Source organism: Danio aesculapii, chromosome 20, assembly GCF_903798145.1.
Source record: "Danio aesculapii chromosome 20, fDanAes4.1, whole genome shotgun sequence".
Taxonomy (NCBI): domain Eukaryota; kingdom Metazoa; phylum Chordata; class Actinopteri; order Cypriniformes; family Danionidae; genus Danio; species Danio aesculapii.
Genome location: NC_079454.1, coordinates 7,439,504 through 7,460,136, shown reverse-complemented (window position 1 = coordinate 7,460,136; position 20,633 = coordinate 7,439,504). Strand labels below are relative to the sequence as shown.

The 20,633-nt window shown below is 36.1% G+C and overlaps 2 protein-coding genes across 2 annotated transcripts in view; one reads left to right on the top strand and one right to left on the bottom strand.

Annotated features, from left to right (window-relative positions):
* The window catches only part of ezrb (ezrin b), a 66,965-nt gene extending 62,501 nt beyond the window's left edge, over positions 1-4,464 (top strand). Inside the window, exon 14 of the mRNA XM_056480682.1 lies at positions 2,131-4,464. Coding sequence (XP_056336657.1) covers positions 2,131-2,295 — 165 coding nt within the window. The 3' untranslated portion in view covers positions 2,296-4,464. The remainder of the gene's footprint in view (positions 1-2,130) is intronic.
* Positions 4,465-4,490: 26 nt separating this feature from the next.
* Positions 4,491-20,633, bottom strand: part of sytl3 (synaptotagmin-like 3) — a 38,329-nt gene continuing 22,186 nt past the window's right edge. Inside the window, exons 10-16 of the mRNA XM_056480684.1 lie at positions 19,022-19,191; positions 18,808-18,907; positions 14,169-14,339; positions 12,543-12,645; positions 10,743-10,833; positions 8,985-9,163; positions 4,491-5,722 (exon numbers count right to left, since the gene is read on the bottom strand). Coding sequence (XP_056336659.1) covers positions 5,640-5,722; positions 8,985-9,163; positions 10,743-10,833; positions 12,543-12,645; positions 14,169-14,339; positions 18,808-18,907; positions 19,022-19,191 — 897 coding nt within the window. The 3' untranslated portion in view covers positions 4,491-5,639. The remainder of the gene's footprint in view (positions 5,723-8,984; positions 9,164-10,742; positions 10,834-12,542; positions 12,646-14,168; positions 14,340-18,807; positions 18,908-19,021; positions 19,192-20,633) is intronic.

Genomic DNA, 20,633 nt, shown 5'->3' with positions numbered 1-20,633 from the left:
AGATTAGTCCGAATGTTATGAGCTGCATAGTCTCAGCCTCAGAAGTGATGTCCGCAGATCATCAGCTGAACAACAAACACATAGAATTGAAAACTCATCAGTAGATTGAAAGTCACCAAATGATTGGATGAGTACTTCTGGATTTCAGGGAGATTCCAGAGGCTGGAAACAAAGCCACAATGATGCCAAATCTCCCTATGGATGAAGGAAATTGTGATGATGTGACCAGGACTCTTGAGGACTAAAGATGTTTTTAAATGATTAAATGGTTCCATGGTGATCACTTATTGTAGGGCTTTACATTTTCACATCCCTATGTTTGCCAGTAGGAGCAAGAAAAGAAAGAGTTCAGACTTTCTGCTATCATTCTGAAGATCTATCTTTTTTTTATATCTATAAATGGGATTACATTTTCATGCCCATAACCATGGCACTGCACAAAACAAATTGTGACTGGTTGCTTTAGGATGTCTGTCAGATGCCCCCTTTGCCAGTCCTTGCCCAAGAAAGCCCTGTTAGAGTCCAGAGCTGCTGCCATCATTCTGAAGATTTGGCTATTTAAGACTTCTAAATGGATCTTCCTACAAGCCCTGAACATGAGCTGAAAGAACAACGTTGATTTGAAACACTTTACATGTCAATCAGGCAGCCTCTTGGTTGATTCAAAGTGCAGTCCAGAACTTCTGCTGGCAGTCTGAAGTCCAATTTATTGACCTTATTCTTGATGTACGAGCAGGTACTGGTGCAAAATTGATTAAGTTGCTGATATGGCATCAAGGAATTTTGTTGCTTTACCATGGCTGAAGTAGGCGCGCTTGAAAATTGCCTGGCCTGGAGATCAGCTATTGGAATCTTTTTTTTCTTTTTTTTTTTTCGACTCAAGACCTCCAGTTCCATTCACTTCTATTGATTTCTAGGCTTTAAATCCAGCTCACTTTGCTGCTTGATGTTGCAAAGAAATCTTGCTACTTTTTGTGTGTAGCCATGAACACACTTTGTAGAGCAAGTAGTTTGACCTTTTTCTGCCGTTTAGTCATTTCACCCATAGGCGAGTAAATCGGAAGTTCTAAAACATTCGCGAATACGAGCGCACTTCCACATTGAAGAATAAGGTCAAAACTTCTGCACTGGATGATCAAAGTATCAGACGATGCACGCCCTGCACATAGCCAATACCTTTTTTTAAGACGTGTGCAGCATATGGTGAAGGTACTGCATACACTTGATGCAGAGGTATAAATTGGCTTTAATAGTCTGAATATATAAGACTGTCAGCTAGTTCAGTGTAGATAACGTTGGTTTAGGTAACTAGCTTACACACACTGGTATGGGTCATTTTTTATTTTTGTAGGTGTTAGAATCTGTATGTTTGTCTTAAGGATATTTACACTCACTGGTCACTTTATTAGGTACACCTGTCGAACTACTTAACACAAATTTCTATTCAGCCAATCACATGGCAGCAACTCAATGCATTCAGGCATGTAAACATGGTCGAGATGATCTGCTGCAGTTCAAACTGAGCATCAGAATGGGAAAGAAAGGTGATTTAAGTGACCTTGAACATGACAAAGAGTTCACTGTACTCAAATGGCTTCATCAGAACTCAATCCAATAGAGCACCTTTGGGATGTGGTGTAACGGGAGATTCGCATCATGGAGGTGCAGCCGACAAATCTGCTGCTACTGCGTGATGCTATCATGTCAATATGGACCAAAATCTTGGAGGAATTTTCCAGAACCTTATTGAATTTATGCTATGAAGGATTACGGCAGTTCTAAAGTCAAAAGGTGGTCCAACCCGGTACTAGTAAGGTGTACCTAATAAAGTGGCCGGTGAGTGTATGAGCTAGTGTGCTCCAAAACAGGGTTGAACTTAGCCTTAAATTCTTTTCACTCACTTTTCATTTGACATGCTTGAGCTCAACAACTCTCACTGGCAGAGGTGTGATAAAACCAATCGCTATTGGCTGTTTTTAAATAATGGGAGGAGCCAGGGCCATGCAGAGACTTTCCAAGGGGCATGGATGTATCCCAACCTGGATGTATCAGTTGAGATTGCCTCTAATTTCAAAGATAAAATGGACAAAGATAAGCATCACTAATGTCCTCACGTTCTCTCCTTCACAGGCTCTGACCTCAGAGTTGGCCCAAGCTCGAGACGACACCAAGAAGACCCAGAACGACCTGCTGCACACAGAGAACGTGCGCGCCGGCCGAGACAAGTACAAAACTCTCCGGCAGATCCGCCAGGGCAACACCAAACAGAGAATCGATGAGTTCGAGGCCTTATAAAACCATCTGGACCGGGAAACTTTGGGAGGGAAGGGAAAGAAGGCGTCTCAAAGCCCTTGTCTGTTTTCTTACTATCCCTTACGTCTGAGTGGTCAATGCAAGAGGCACTTCCTGCGTACAAAACACCACACTTACACACACATACACACGACAACTGATTTAGTAAGACCACTGGTTCAACATGCACTAAATTATTGAAAAACCAAAACAACGCACAGGATCTTACAGTCAACATACTGAAACACACACGGGATGTTTACCTTTTAATCCCAGTAGCGCTTTACAGTAAGGTTCTATACTGTACCAGTACATTCATTTACACAACGGCTGATCAGTCTTGGCTTGTAACGCATGATTTAAATAAGCAAATCTGAATGGGAGCACAATCAATTAAATATGTAGCAATTAAAACAAGCCAAGACTAGTTAGTTAATTAGCGCTAACATATAGAGCCTTGTTGTAAAATGTTACCAGTTTCACCAAAGCACACCACTGACTTTTACTTCATTATTTTAGTCACCGAATGTACTGGAATAAATCTGCTTTTGCCATTTACAAACAATATGAAGCTACCGAATATTTAAACACGTGCCAACAATACCCCCCCCCCCCCTTTTGTTTGTTAATTATGTGTTAGTAATTCAATAATCTAGCCAAATTATCATTTTGAAATTAGTTCGGGTTGTAATAAGGGTCTTTTTTTTTTCCTTTCTTGTTAATGATCCACTCAGCAAAAAGGGCTCGGCAGTATGATCATCCTTTTATGTCGTCGTCTTCTATATTAAACGTCTTTCCTTCATGTTGAATACGGCTTGGGCCAGAATATTTGTTATAGTGTTTATTTATTTCTGTCTTTTGGGTTATTTAAGGTTTATTTCGGGGTAGATGATGTACTTCATTAATGATAGTCCAGGTTGCTAATTGATTCTGTGCTGACCCAAATGATGATGATTGATTGGTTCGTTCCCAAATCTCATGTTACTTATTTGATGAGCGTCATTTGTAAGGTAGCATTTTCTACATATACGCTCACACACACTTGTTTATATTTAGAGTGCGTGTGAATGGATTGCATTCAGATGCATGGGAAATCATTGCATTAGAGGCTAAACTGATTTTATACGACTTTGAAATGAACTAGTTACTGAATGTTTATCGCCATGACAGTGGGATGAAGAAAGAGATGCGTTTGATTCATTAACTGTTATGAGTCTGAATGTCATTTAAAGGGATAGTTCACACACAAATTCAAATTGACTCTTTCAAATGGTTCTAAACCTGAATCGAACACAAAAGAAGATATTTTGAAGAATGCTAGAAACCTGTAACCATTGACTTCCATTGTAGGAGAACAAATACTATGGAAGTCGATGGTTACCTGTTTCTAGCATTCTTCAAGATATCTTTTCGGTTCAATAGAAGGTTTGAAACCACTGTGAATCATTTTATTTTTGGGTGAACTATCCTTTTAAAGAGTTTCTCGCTGTCACGCTAGCAGCTCTTTATATTTGAATAAATACGATTTTAAAAATTAGCATAAATCATGTAGTGTTGACACCTTTACTCTGGTTTTCGGGTTGGATAAGTCTTACATTTGGTCCCACCAGACGTTCAGATTATTTTGCGTGACATGCAAATGGGCACACTTTAGTCAGTTGTTTCTATGATGCCTGTAACCATTTGGTGCCACTTTCATAAAGTATTTTTGTCGCATCATTTTTTTTTGTTCTCTGTGGCAAGTTTGTACAAAGGCTGTAGGTCCCCATGTATTTGTTTCCTCCGAAATGATGCTCGCTGTTACTGAATCACTGTTAATTCGTTAATTGATCTTCCCCTGTTAGGACAAGCGGTTTTAATCACTCGCAGCACTTTAAGCGCTTGTGTTTGATATATTATTTTGAAAGCATCCATACACAGATAAGCTCACACTATGGACCGCCAGCCTGTGGCATTGCTTTTAACCCTGGGTTATGAAGCTACTAACCTGGAGAGAGAGTTATTAAACCTTGAGTTAAAGCAACCTGCAGTGTGAAATGCCTGTGTGTGTATAACCTCATATAAACCAGTAGTGATGTAACTGAAGTATCATTGAGCTTCACGACAACTGGAGTTATTTATTTTCCCCTAAAAGGTGTTTATTATATTAGAAATAAAGATTTACGATGACGAGCTGTGGGTGACTTATTAAATAGCAGTAATATGATGGCAGATACTCTGTTTAGATGATTAAATAATACAAATTTATGAAACAATATTCGTTAAATAATAAGTGATGAACCGATGACGTCCTGTTTGTCCACTTTTAGACACACTTGCTAACTTCCCTTCACTTGTTCCCTTAGGGCAGCGGTCTCAAACTCAGTTCCTGGAGTGCTACAGCTCTGCAGATTTTAGCTGTATTTTAGTGTATGGGTGTTTCCCAGTGATGGATTGCAGCTGGAAGGGCATCCGGTTGGCGGTTCATTGCGCTGTGGTGACCCCAGATTAATAAAGGGACTAAGCCGAAAAGAAAATGAATGATTAGGGTTGGAGCAAAACTGTGCAAAGCTGCAGCCCTTTCAGGAATCTAGTTTGAGACCCATGCCTTAGGGCAGGGATCACCTATCATGGTCCTGGAGGGCCGGTGTCCCTGCAGGGTTTAGCTCCAACTTGCCTCAACACACCTGCTTGATTGTTTCAAGAATACCTAGTAAGACCTTAATTAGCTTGTTCAGGTGTGTTTGATTAGGGTTGGAGCTAAAATCTGCAGGACACCGGCCCTCCAGGAACAAGTTTGGTGACCCCTGCCATAGGGAAATCCCCAATGCCATTTTAAAGTACATTCCACTTCATCAAGTGTACGAGGGAAGCTTACATGGACATGCCCTTGATCCCTTGATTTTGATTAAAGGAGTGAGGTGGCTTCATATGTCTATTCTAGCACCTGTACCAGGGGTGTCCACTCTGGGTCCTGGAGGGCCAGTGTCTTGGAGAGTTTAGCTCCCTAATCAAACACACCTGAACCAGCTAATCAAGCTCCTGCTAGATATACTAGAAACCTCCTGGCAGGTGTGTCGAAGCAAGTTGGAGCTAAACTCAGCAAGACACCGGCCCTCCAGGACCGAGTTTGGACACCCCTGACCTATATAATACAATTGTGACGTCACAAGTGTGTAGTTCCCGAGTGCTCAAGGGTTATGGGCGTTCCATTTAAACCCGTTCAGATGTTCTGCCAGCAATGACACTTGTGTGATGTAATCAATGGAGTACATTGGAGAGCTAGGGAAGTTAGCATGTAAAGAGCATGAAAAACAACTGGAATGCAGTCAGGGTCTGTAGGTTGAAGGAAAGGATTTTGCTCTTCATCACGACCTCACGTTTGCTTGAAGCTGAAGACTGAAGTCCTGCCAAACTCCTGGCATCCGCTGGAGATGCTGCCATGAGGATTCTGATGAAACAACGAGACGGAGTCACTTACGAGCCCATATTTGAGTTGACAATTTATTTATTTTGGAAAAGTCTGTTGACACTCATTTATAGATGCAATTCTGATGTCAGAAATTGGTTCTGGTATCTCAATATTTGTCATGATTATTTTTGTAATTATTATTATTATTATGGTAATTTAGGCTGCACGATATTGGAATAAACTGACTGCGATATTTAGCATTTCTGCAATATATATTGCAATATGTAATTTCACAATATGACTTAAATAACTGTTTGTGAAGAATTCACAATATTACATTGATTGGGATGATTTTTGTAGGGGAGTGCATGTGCACAAAATATACAAAAATATCTGCAGTTGAAGTCAGAATTATTAGCCCCCTGTTTTTTCCCCAATCTCTGTTTAACGGAGAGATTTTTCTCAACACATTTCTAAACATAATAGTTTTAATTACTCATCTCTAATAACTGATTTATTTTATCTTTGCCATGATGACAGTAAATATTATTTGACTCAATATTTTTCAAGACACTTCTATACAGCTTAAGCTATGGTCACACCGGGCTTTGTGTGTGCGAAATTCTGTCGTACGGCGCTGCGAATAAGGGCGGGATTAAACAAGATGATTAGACATTAAAAAAAGCCAACGATTGCTCAATATTTTAAATTCCTGTCCAGAGAGGTCCTGTTTTTATCCTCGATTGGTCTCACGCAGTCAAGTGATGCGATTTCGCAGGTCAGAGTTCACCAAGCTTGAACTTTGCACCGCAGAAACCTGCAAAACTTGACGCATGACCCCGCATTTCCGGTCTGACGCGTTTGCGTGCGTATGAATGGAAGTCTATGGGAAGAAAAGTCAAGTATGACCGCAGCTTTTAAGTGATATTTAAAGGTTTAACTAGGTTAATTTGGTTAACTAGGCAGGTTAGGGTAATTAGGCAAGTTATTGTATAACGATGGTTTGTTCTGTAGACTATTGAAAAAATGTAATAATTTGCTAATAATTTTGACCTTAAAATGGATGTAAAAACTTAAAAAACTGCTTTTATTCTAGCCGAAATAAAACTAAGACTTTCTCCAGAAGAAAAAAATATTGTCAGACATACTGTGGAAATTTCCTTGCTCTGTTAAACATAATTTGGGAAATATCTAAAAAGAAAAAAACAATTCAAGGGGGGGGGGGGGTAATAATTCTGACTTTAACTAATATATATATATATATATATATATATATATATATATATATATATATATATATATATATATATATATATATATATATATATATATATTAAGTGTAATTAAAAAAAGTAAACTAAATAAACAGTGCTTTATGGTTTTTGGACTACTACAATATTGAGGTGAAGAAATTCAATGATCAAATCTAAAATAACACTGTATAGTCTTTATTTATTTAATAGTTTAGCTCAATTAATCTTTGTTAAAGCAACAAACTTTATCATTTATTCACTCTGTGAGGGCTGTGTTAGTGGTAGGGCTAGGAAAAGGAACAGATACTGTTTATACAAATAAAACGTCCCTATAAACCCACATATGCGAGTGTGTGTCTGTCTGACTCAAGTATGGAGGAAGCTTTTTATGACTCATTCAATTCAAAGTCATTCAATTCCAACCACTCCTACATATTATTGAGACGGGTTATCAGCCATGGACATGTAGGCTACATAAGCTTGGGGCCAAAAAGTAGGTCAAATGGCTATCCAAGTTTAGTCTCCTGTCTGCTATTATAAGCATATGTAAAATATGGCAATATCCACAGCACCTAAATGTATTTATTTTTCTGAAGAGCGCTCTGCATGTTATTAATCTGGTATTGTGCATAGGGCTGGCAATATGATGAAAATAAAAATCACAATATCATTGTCTATCACTGATATGCTAAAATACGTTACAGATTTGATCGCTGAATACAAACCTAACAGATCCCTCAGATCATTAGGATCAAGTAAATTAGAAATTACAGGAGTTCATTCAAAGCAGGGTGAATCTGCCTTGAGCTACTGCACCCCCTACTGCTGGAATCAGCTTCCAGAAATGATCAGATGTGCTCCAACATTAGGCACATTCAAATCAGGAGTGAAAACACATCTGTTTAGCTGTGCCTTTACTGAATGAGCACTGTGCTACGTCCCACAGATCACCCTAGTATATCTTTTTCATCCTTTTATAACCTTTTTAACACATTTTAAGCAGTTTTTAATCATTGTTTTCTTTGTTGTTTTTATTTTCTAAATCTTGTCTCTTTTATTTTTGTTTATGTAAAGCACTTTGAATTATCATTGTGTATAAAATGTGCTATATAAATAAACTTGCCTTGCCTATCAAGTAATCTCATAGTCTGATAACGATATATATCATGATACATTACAATTTTTTTGTCAATTCAATCAAATAATAGTTTATTTATACACTCCCAGACAAAAGTCTTGTCGATTATCCAAGATTTAGGAACAACAAATAATAAATTGACTTCTAGTTGATCATTTGGTATCAGAAGTGGCTTATATGAAAGGCAAAGATCTCTACTTTACTAAAATAAAACATGATCATGCCTTGATCTTTAATTATTTAATTAGAAATATAGGTCTGACTTTACTTAGACAAAAGTCTTGTCACTTAACAGAAATAATGTACAGTATAGAATATAAAGTCATGCTGCAGTGGAAAATAAATTAATGTTGTGTATGACTCCCATGAGCTAGGAGGACTGCATCCATACATCTGTGCAATGACTCAAATAACTTAATAATAAAGTCATCTGGAAGTTCATTAAGAGTCTTTGGATTCATCTTCAATGCCTCCTCCTTCTTACCCCAGACATGCTCAATAATGTTCATGTCTGGTGACTGGGCTGGCCAATCCTGGAGCACCTTGACCTTCTTTGCTTTCAGGAACTTTGACGTGGAGGCTGAAGTATGAGAAGGAGCGCTATCCTGCTGAAGAATTTGCCCTCTCCTGTTGTTTGTAATGTAATGGGCAGCACAAATTTCTTGATACCTCAGGCTGTCGATGTTGTCATCCACTCCGCCATCCACAACTGGGATCGGCGACGAGACTTTTGTCAGGTAGTGTAATTATATTGACCACAAGGACTATTTCTTTTTCACAGTTCGGGCACCCAATGTCCACACAAGAATAGCAATACCAGTACATTTTGACCTTTTTTGATCCCATGTGGAAATGGCCTCATAAACACACAAAATAAAGTATTTTGAAAATATTTGTGTGTGTGTGTTACCTTTGTCCAGCCGTGCTGATGCGAGCAAGCAGCTTTTCTCCCACAGGTTGAGTGTGAGTGTGGCCTGCTGGAGCTCCTGTCGGCTCAGACTGCTGAAGCTCATTCGGATACCGCCTTCAGTTTTCTTCAATGCTGGAGTTTTCCGCACCAAATCTTTGTTTCCTGGAAGGCAAAGGATTCTGGGAAAACAACACAACACACAATCGGTTTTTGTCAAAATATTAAGCACAAGTACTGTTTATACATTACATCATACATATATAACTGTTCATACAATACATCAAATACATTCATGTGGAGAGGAAAGGAGGAATTTGGTCTGTATCTATTTATATATATATATATTGATAAAAATATGTTCTTAATAGAAAATTACATATATAATATGTATATATATATATATATATATATATATATATATATATATATATATATATATATATATATATATATAGATATATATATATATATATATATATATATATATATATATATATATATATATATATAACAATTCTGACAATATATGTATATAGTCAGAATTGTTATATATATTTGAAGTCAGAATTAATAAACCCCCTGATTTATTAGCCCCCCTGTTTATTTTTTCCCCAATTTCTCTTTACAGGCGAGAAGATTTTTCTCAACATTTTTAAACATAATAGTTTTAATAACTCATTTCTAATAACTGATTTATTTTATCTTTGCCATGATGACAGTAAATAATATTTTACTACATATTTTTCAAGACACTTCTGTACAGCTTGAAGTGACATTTAAAGGCTTAATTAGGTTAATTACGTTAACTAGGCAGGTTAGGGTAATTAGACAAGTTATTGTATAACAATGGTTTGTTCTGTAGACCAGTGGTTCCCAACCTTTTTTTGCCCAAGACCCCCTTTTCACCCGGAAAATACTGTAAGGCCCTTGTAAGGTAACATTTAATGATATGATCACTCATAAAAGTGTGCAGTAATGATGACAAAAAATGTTGTATTCAAACAAACGGTATGTTTATTACTATATCTAGATATGTTTACGCACAAATAATAGCCTAATGTAAAATATAAAAGCAAAACATCAGTAGATTCACTTGTAGCTGAAAAGCGTAAGCCTTTGGCCTTTAGATTGGCCCTATATTAGTTGCCAATTTTTTTAGCTCAGTAGCTGTGATCTCATCTCATTTTGGGTGTATGTCAATTCTTTTGCAAAAAAAGCTCTGAGCTTGTTGCGGTCTTGGGGATGAATTATACATTCATCCCCATATATATATATATATATATATATATATATATATATATATATATATATATATATATATATATATATATATATATATATATATATATATACACACACATATACATATATATACATATGCATATACATATACATATATATACTCATTTGTTATTCTGGTCAAATGTCAAATAAAATCAATAATCATTTAATACGTTTATAAAATATAACTGTAAAAATCTTGCTTAGTTTATGTATATTTAGTTAATTTAAACAATATTTTATTTCATTTAGACAGTGTTCAAGACAGTTCAATCTTCACTGCTAGTGACTCAATTGATTCTGATCTATATAATCTAACATTTTATTTATAATATTACATATTAGCCACTAAAACAGTAATAAATGTATGTACATATATGTTTAATATAACATTTGTATTTTTCCTCTACATATTACTAATTTCCATATATTTTCATGCATATAAACTGCCTTGAGCTCCAGCAGATGCCGACTCACCCCTCGATGTGAGCGGTTTTAGACACGGAGAGCAGCTTGGACACATCTGTGAGGAGAACCGTGAGCTGGCCTGGAGCTCCTAATAAAACACCTGCAGAGACACAATACAGCGCTTTCAGTCTGAAATACTTTTGAAGACATATCAAACATCGTCATAACAACAACGACAAATGCTCACACTTTATTTTGATTGTCCGTTTGTTGAATTTAAGTTACATCGCATCTACATGCCAACTAATTCTCATTAGATTATAAGTAACTATTAGGGTAAGCTGACATGTACGTGCAAAGTTTCTTATAGTCAGTTAAATGTCTGTTGAAGGAGCAGTATCAACAGATATTAAGCAGACAGTCTACTAATACTCAAATGGAGCATCAAATTAAAGTGTTACTCAACAAATGACAGAAACAAAACACAAAATACCCAGAATACGCAGTATATTCTATCATTCTTTCAGTATTAGTTATTTTTCCTAACAGTTAGTTTAAAGGACTTTTACGGTTCTCAGTGGTTTGAACCTCCAAGATGAAGTTTAAATGGGCTCTAAATTATTCCAGACAACAAATATAGGCAGGGTTTCAACAAGTCAAATTAAAGACTTTTTAAGACCCTTTTAAGTCCATTAAGAATAAAATTTTAGACTTATACAGGGATACACACTATGGATTTTTGTTTTCTAATGGAAAATCATGAGGAATAGTGTAATCCATGGGTCTCAAACTCAATTCCTGAAGGGCCACAGCTCTGCACTGTTTTACTCCAACCCTAATCAAACACAGCTGATCCAACTAATCAAGGTGTTCGAGACTCTTTTGAACACCTCGATTAGTTGCATTAGCTGAGTTTGATTATGGTTATAGCAAAACTGGGCAGAGCTGCGGCCCTCCAGGAATTGAGTTTGAGACCCATGCGTTATTAGTTTTATGGGAAATTGCTGTAAAAATGTGTAACAGCTGTAACAATATTGTTTCTCTTTGCAATAAAAAACTTAAATATAAAAAAAATAGTTTTTTTGGATGTATTGTTAGTCGAAAGATGGATGTCGGCCCGATATAGCAGCTTGGACAAAGCAAGATTAAGACCTGTTTAAAATGATTTAGGGCCTACAACACAATTATTCTGTGAATTTAAGATTTTTTTAAGGCCTAAATTGAAATTTAAGACCTTTTAAGACCCAGCAGACACATTGAATGGTCTTACCTAGTATACCATTCATTAAAAATTTGGAAGATTGAAAGATTGGAAATCCACTATATGGAGAAACATACAAAAAAAAGCTTAATTCCTTTTCTACTCGAGCAAGAAAGAAATGGAAATTTTCACATTTTTGAATCGGACTTGGCTGACTGAGGTAAGTCCGATTATTCATTTTTGAATAAAGTGAAAACCTGTTGTGACCCATGGTTTACCGTGCATTGTTTGTTTACCACACTTTAAATATTCGATCTGAAATAGCAAGTGTGACTTCAAAACAACATTAGCACTATTTAATTGACTTTTTGTTGTACATCACTAGCTTGCTAATATGATACTGTTAGTTAGAATTTACAAAGAATCCTTTTCTGAACTGATATTATTAAGGAGAAAGTCCGAATGTGCGAATATAAAACCAGTTTTAATCCTATAATCTAGTTTACATGTCATGCAGTGTTTTCACAATGAACCAGTTTGTATATAAAAAAAACATTTCAAACATAGCATAAAAAGTCCAGAAAACACATTTAGAGGATATATATGAGTCTTTCTTTAATAACAGTAGAATCGTGGTTAGTTTATGTTTTACTTTATTATATTCTTACCGTGTGTCTGTGTGTTGTTGTGCGGCAGAATGTGGAACTGAGCCTGGATCGGCAGCAGCACTGAGGTGAACTGCAGCTCCGCGTCTCCACCCAGCGGAGGAGCCTGGTATAACACAACACGCTTCAGATTCAGACTGCTCTCAGATCAGCTCATATAATTATTATAAGCCATTATACCGTACCACTCAGTGGAAACGGGCATTTAACAATACACCTCAGAACTCCCGCAAGTTTGTGTATTTGTGTTATTTGTTCCTTTCACTGGCAGTCTGCTTTACTTCCTTTCATTTAGCTGTCTATGATGACGCTATTCTGTATTTATTCAATTCTGAGGACGATGAGTTGTTGCCACAATCACTCCATTTAATTATGCAAATGTATTTATGTATTTATTTAATCATTACTTATTGTGGATAATGTATTAATTTGATTCACTATCATTTAATTGAGCATATTACATTACAGATCCAGTATTGGGTACAATCACTTACGAAGTACCTAAGAAGGTCGCTGGTTCGAGCCTCAGTTTGGTCAGTTGGCATTTCTGGAGTTTGCATGTTCTCGCCGTGTTCGTGTAGGTTTCATACGGGTGCTCCGGTTTCCCCCACAAGTCCAAAGACATGCGGTACAGGTGAATTTGGTATGCTAAAATTGTCCGTAGTGTGTGTGTTTCCCGGAGATGGGTTGCAGCTGGAAGGGCATACGCTGCGTAAAAACATATGCTGGATAAGTTGGCGGTTCATTCTGCTGTGGCAACCCCAGATGAATAAAGGGACTAAGCCGATATGAAAATGAATGAATGAATGAGTTCTATATAAATCAATTTAGAGACGCAGAGTAATATTTGATGATTTAACTTGTTAAATCGCTTCAAAAATCGCACTGAACAATTAATTTGTGAATTGTTGACTGTCATCTGTTCGCGAGTCAACAACTCATTCAAATAATCCTTTCAGAGTGATTCTCCAGTAAATGATTCACCGATTCAAATGATCAGTTCAGAGTGAGTCTCCAGTAAATGATTCACTGATTCAAAGAATCAGTTCAGAGTGAGTCTCCAGTAAATGATTTGCTGATTCAGTTGATCTGTTCAGAGTGAATCTTCAGTATATGACTCACTAATTCAAATTATCAGTTCAGAACGATTTTTAAGTAAATGATTCACTAATTCAAATGATCAGTTCAGAGTGAGTCTCCAGTGAAGTATTCACTGATTCAAATGATCCTTTCAGAGTGAGTCTCCAGTAAACAAACTGATCTGATTGGGGTTCAGTGTGCGATTTCACCTGAATTATCATGAATTATCAGTGTGGTTATTGAGGTAGGGCAAGTTTTGTTAATTCAACTTTCTTACAAAATAAACATTCATCTGTACATACTTTTATGTTTATTACCTAAGTGCTTTAATAATCAAGCACTTTTGTACTTTGACTCAAGTTATATTGAAAAGGAGGACTTTTACCAGAGTAATATTTAAATAGGGTATCTGTGCTTTTACATAAGCGCCTTATTTGTGTACTTCATCCACCACTGTTGGTAGCACAATCTAGCCTACTTACTTTATGAATGTGAGGTAGAATAATATGAGTGTGTAGCGGCATGAATCACAAGAACAGCAGATCTGACCTTTGGATTGAGTGTGCAGCAGAGCGGGCGCTGAGAGTCTGTGTCCTCCAGATCCACGTCTGCCAGCCGGACGAGCGTCTCTCCCAGAAACAGTCTCCGCTTGAGTCCTCGACTGTGCCAGACGGAGAGCTGGAGCACAGCGCTGGACAGCAGATCAGCAGACAACACACACTGAACACACAAACACACACCTAATTACATCCAGTCTAAAAAATGTACAAATTTCAGTGTTAACGAATGTGAATATTACAAATGGAGCCTTATTGTAAAGTTTTTATGGTGGCTGAGAGAGCTCAAACATGCTACACAATAAGAAAACCTATGCAAATAGAAAAACACTTACAAACTGAGAAAACATCTTCATCAGTTTGACAACATGTGCACATACAAATTCTCACAACACATGCAAATACAGAAACATGCTGCAAATAGCAAAGACCATAACAGAAATGTGTCAGAAAACCCCCAAAAATGATAAACCATCTGCTTCTTAGAGTCAGCGGTGTTATCAGAGATTTGAGAAGTGGGTTTTTGGTTTGTTCTAACATCCTGATCATTTGGTTGTTGTTGTTTTAGCACAATTAATATTAAACGCCGCTGACTCTAAACATGGATTAACAAAGATGTTTTCTGTTTGTTGGTATTTCTCTATCTGTATGCATTTTCATAATTTGCAACTCATTTGAGCTCTTTCGGCCAACATACAGTTGAAGTCAGAATTAATAACCCCGCTTTGATTTATTTATTTTTTGCTGAATGATGTTTATCAGAGCAAGGAAATTTCCACAGTATGTCTGATAATATTTTTTCTTCTGGAGAAAGTCTTATTTGTTTTATTTCGGCTAGAATAAAAGCAGTTTTTAATTTTTTAAAAGCCATTTTAAGGTTATTATTATTAGCCCCTTTAAGCTATATATTTTTTCGATAGTCTACAGAACAAACCATCGTTATACAATAACTTGCCTAATTACCCTAACCCTAGCCTAGTTAACCTGATTAACCTAGTTAAGCCTTTAAATGTCACTTTAAGCTGTATAGAAGTGTCTTGAAAAAATCTAGTCAAATATTATTTACTGTCATCATGGCAAAGATAAAATAAATCAGTTATTAGAAATGAGTTATTAAAACTATTATGTTTAGAAATGTTGAAAGAAATCTTCTCTCCGTTAAACAGAAATTGGGGAAAAAATAAACAGGAGGGCTAATAATTCAGGGGTTTAATAATTCTGACTTCAACTGTAGGTTTTACCTTTATACACTCCAAAAATTATGTTTGCTGTTTGTTCAATCTACTTATTTAAAATGACCTGAAACAACACACTTCTTGAGATTTTGGGTGGAAAACCTAACTAATTTAATCCACTTAGGTTAGTAAAAATGAATAAGTTAACTCAATTCCTTCATGTTGCCCCAACACAAATTGATTGTGTGGAACCCAGCATTTTTACAGTGTTTAGTACAGACTTCACCTGAAATCACAATCAATTTGGGAAGCAGTCATTTGTAGTGGTGTCTAAAACTGGTGGATGTTCTTAGTCCCACTCAGTCCATCCCAAAATGCACCACAATACCGAGTGTACAACACGTACACTAAACAGCTAGGAAAACCCCATAATAATACATTTTGAGTTCGCGACTGAACGAATTTTCATGTCTGACCACAAGATGGCGTCCACAGCAAAATGGGATGAGAGTAAGTTTTCCTTAACTGAATTCTGAAGCGCAAATGATTCAAGCGTAAAAAATTCAACAAACATAACGAAACTGCAACTTTCTCACGACGAAAGGTGTTATGTTTTCATATTTTACCATTAAAGAACAAATTATGATATCAGCTAGTTCATTAAAACGCTATCTCATTAGTCCTTGAATTCACTCACTCGGTTTTATTCTCTCCTTCAATTTGTCTATAATAGTGGACTAATGTAGTGAATGAGGGTATAGGAGATGAGTTTAGATACTGCTATAGATTTTACTAAAGTTCACAACAAAACTGCTAAACTGTTTGAATTAAAATGGAAAATGTATAAAATTATGGAGGAAAACACTCTTGGTTTCTCTGTATTTATTTATTTATTTTCCAAATGATTTCATTTGTTATTGAAAATTATGGTTATTAGGGACGTTGAAACATAGATATCTTGTTGTCAAAAATGTATATAAACATATCTGTAAACATGGCACCTATTTGTTTACATTTATTATTTTTTTTAGGCTTAGTCCCTTAATCCGGGGTCGCCACAGCGGAATGAACCGCCAACTTATCCAGCAAAGGTTTTACGCAGCGGATGCCCTTCCAGCTGCAACCCATCACTGGTAAACATCCATACACACTCATTCACTACAGCCAATTTAGTTTACCCAATACACCTACATGCATAGCACATGTCTTTGGACTATGGGGGAGGAAACCCACACGAACACGGGGAGAACATGCAAACTCCACACAGAAATGACAACTGACCCAATCGAGTCTCAAACCAGTGACCGTCTTGCTGTGAGGCAATTGTGCTACCCACTGCTCCATGGTGATGCCCCCCTTAACTGAATTCGGAAGCACAAATGATGTATCACCAGAACCAAATCACAAAACATAGCGAAACTGCAACTTTCTCAAGATAAAAAGTGTTATGTTTTAGTATTTAACCATAAAAGATGATGATATCATGTAACTAGTTTCATTTTATATTACTTTATAAGCCTATTCTTTTTTTTTAAACAATATCACAGTGCACTTAGTGCTTGAATTCATTCACTCCTTTAAGTGGTCTATAATAGTGGACTAATGTAGGGTTTAGGAGACAATTTTAGATACTGCTATATTTTTTACTAAAGTTCGCAACAAAACTACAAAACAGTTTGAATTAAAATGGAAAATAAACAAAAATATGGGGGGAAATACTTGAAAAGTCTTGGTTTCTCTGTATTAATTAATTTATTTTTTTCAAATGATTTCATTTGTTGTTATTGAAAATAAGGTTTATTCCAACAAATGCTGATTACTTTACTCATTTGAAGTTAAAACAGAGGTATTTTATTGTCCATAAATTTATATAAACATACCTGCAAAAATGCCACCTATATATTTATATAAAACAAATTCTAAATTACAATATTTTTATTTTAACCGATTAAAATAAAACCACACCCACACAATGAAAACACATATCTATTGTATAAATCATAAATTCAGAGAAACAGGGAACTGCCACACTCCAAAAATTATACTGCTGCTTCAGGAGTTCACAGTTAGCTGATGATTGATTATTAAGCTTGTTTAGCATGCTGTCCCGGGAGAGAGCCCTGAGCTCATAAGATCCCCGAGCTCGGGGCTCCCTCCTGTTGCAATGTGAGAGGGGAGTTTGAGCTCAGGTAGATCTCGAGAACTCCCCTGCTGTAGTAGCTAATGAACAGATAGTGATTGCTCTTAAGAGATAACTACTTACTTGCATGTCTATGGTGCTGATTTGGATTAGTCAATTAACTTAAGTTGCATGTTTTTGGACGGTGGGAGGAAACCGGGGAGCCCGAGGGAAACCCAGATGAGCACGGGGAGAACGTGTAAACTCCACACAGAAACGTCGGCTGGCTTGGTAAGGACTGGAATCAGTGACGTTCTTGCTGTGAGGCAACAGTGCTAACCACTGGGCCACCGTGTCCCACCTCGGAAAGGAGGAGAAGTGAGATGAAAGGGGGGATTCTTTAAAACGAAGATGGCTGTTATATGGAACTTAGGGTTTTTATAGTGGCTTAGGAATCGTCTGATTGGTTTATGATTATGATTATGATTCTTAAATTGAATAACGCTGGACCAGCCGCAAGAAATCATAAACATGTGATCCTCTCGAAATTAGTTTATAAATAAACTTCACGTAGTACAAACTTCTTATTTAAAATGAGTTGTTAAAACAATTAATTGTTTTATGTTCAATCTAATTAAATTTATTAAGTTAACTTAAGGCAACGCAGTGGTAGTGCTGTCACCTCACAGCAAGAAGGTTGCTGGTTCAAGCCTCGGCTGGGTCAATTGTCATTTCTGTGTGAAGTTTGCATGTTCTCCGTGGGTTTCCTCCAGGTGCTCCGGTTTCCCCCACAGTCCAAAGTCATATGGTACAGATAAATTGTGTGGGCTAAATTGTCCGTAGTGTATGAGTGTTTATGGATGTTTTCCAGAGACGGGTTGCAGCTGGAAGGGCATCCGCTGTGTAAAAACATGTGCTGGATAAGTTGGCTGTTCATCCCACTGTGGCGACCTTGAGTTAATAAAGGGACTGAGCCGAAAAGAAAATGAATGAATGAATTAAGTAAACTTAATTGATTAGTGTTGGGACAAGATGAAAAAATTGATTCGAGCAAATGATCTCTTAATTTTTCCCCAAAAGTTTAAATTAATAAACAAAATTAAAATTAAATTAAATTAAATTAAATTAAATTACATTAAATTAAATTACATTAAATTAAATTAAATTAAATTAAATTAAATTAAATTAAATTAAATTAAATTAAATTAAATTAAATTAAATTAAATTAAATTAAATTCGAATCCCAATATTATAATGGTTTCATTGTTGATATTTCTATGTAAATACACAATGGCGCTCAATGATTAACATTCAATAATGTGCATTTAATCACTCACTGTAAAGGTTTCGTTGTAAACCGGGTTATTCCCTCTCCTCACTGCTGTCTTCATCTTAAAATTGTGACATTTCTTTGGAAGCAAACAGACCTTCACATACCTGTTCCGAAAAGAAACAGCATTTCTTTTATTTGAAGTTCCTTATAACAACTGTATTCACCAGATGTATTTGAACATTTACAGTAAGTCTGTAATACGCATTAAACCAACGTACGGATGACATTTCTTCTTCGTATCTCTGAACATCAAATTTCTGCAGGCTTTGATCGTAATCTCCAAACAGGACGTCCTGTTGTTGTAGGCCAAAACTGCCTCGATTTCTCCAGTCACACTATTAGTGTTTTCAAACAGCGCAGAGTCCATCCCAGTGCTGCTGTTGCTGTCCTGTGAGAAACACGATCAGAAGAATTTATATGACATTTTTATCACGCTGTAGAGATGTAATGGTATGAAAATTTCACATCATGAATATAGTGACTAAAATCCTCACGGTTATCAATTTTATTGTTAAAATGACCTGAACAATGTTTTAAAATGCATGTGAAATATAGATGAAAATGAGCAAACAACAGCAAAATTTGTAGCTTTATGCAATTTCGTGACTAACAATGTAAAAATCGACCACTGTTGGTAGCATTTCATGTACCGTACATGGTTTTTTGTGTATTTATAGGTAATAAAAGATATTTTTGGTTAAACCTGCACTTGGAAAACTACATTACAGAGATCCATGTTTACATAATATTGCATAAAGCTGCTTTATAAAAGCCAGACAGCTGTTTGATTTGACTAATATATCTTATTGTAATTTTTCTGATTGTTATTGCAATTTAATTTGCGATTAGTTTGTGAAGTCAACCCTCAGCTCAGTATTCTTATTAGTGCAGCACACACTTTAAATGAAAGGAATACACCAAACTTTAACTGTATGTGTATATATTGTTTAATATAATATAATAAATACAGTCAAGCCCGAAATGATTCATACTCCTGGCTAAATTCTGACTTAGTTACTTTTATTCAACCATTAATTTTTTTGTTTGATCAGAAATGACAGGCTTCTCCTAAAAGTTAATAAGACAATGTACACGAGCCATCATTGTGGCTGTGAAAAAATCTCAGCTATTATTTACAAAAAAGTGGCATGTCCAAAATTATTCATAACGTTCTCAATAATAAATAGAAAAGCCTTTATTGGTTGTTAGACCAATATAATGCTTGCTATAACTGCAGGCCAGTTTTTGCGTGTCTCTCCACTGGTACTTTTGTCCATTCATCTTTAGCAATGAGCTCCAACTCTTTCAGGTCGGAGAGTCTCCTTTGACATCACCCTGATCTTTACTCCTGATCTCCCTCTACAGATTCTCAATTCATTTTAAGTCTAAGACTGCCTGGGCCACTGCAAAATGTTGATGTTTTTGTCTGGTAATCCTTTCTTCACCATTCTTCACCATTTCTTCAGCGTGTTTTGTACTGTATATACACCAGTATATAGTTATATATATATATATATATATATATATAAACATACATTTACATTGTAGCCTTTCACTATTAGGTAATTGAGATTTATTTTTATTTTTTAAGGTATTTGAAACCTTGAAACCGGTAATCATGAAAACACTATTGTGTTGATGTTGTGACACAGAAGTGATACTAAAATATATATATTTTTTGAGATATAATATTGATTTGTGAGATATAATCTTGTGATATCAAATTTCTTATGTAAACTCTGAAGTCTGGGAAATAAAACCTCTTCTGTTTTTTTTCTAACCCATGGTTAGAAAGTCTGCAAGTGTTATCTAATCAAACTGATGCATTAC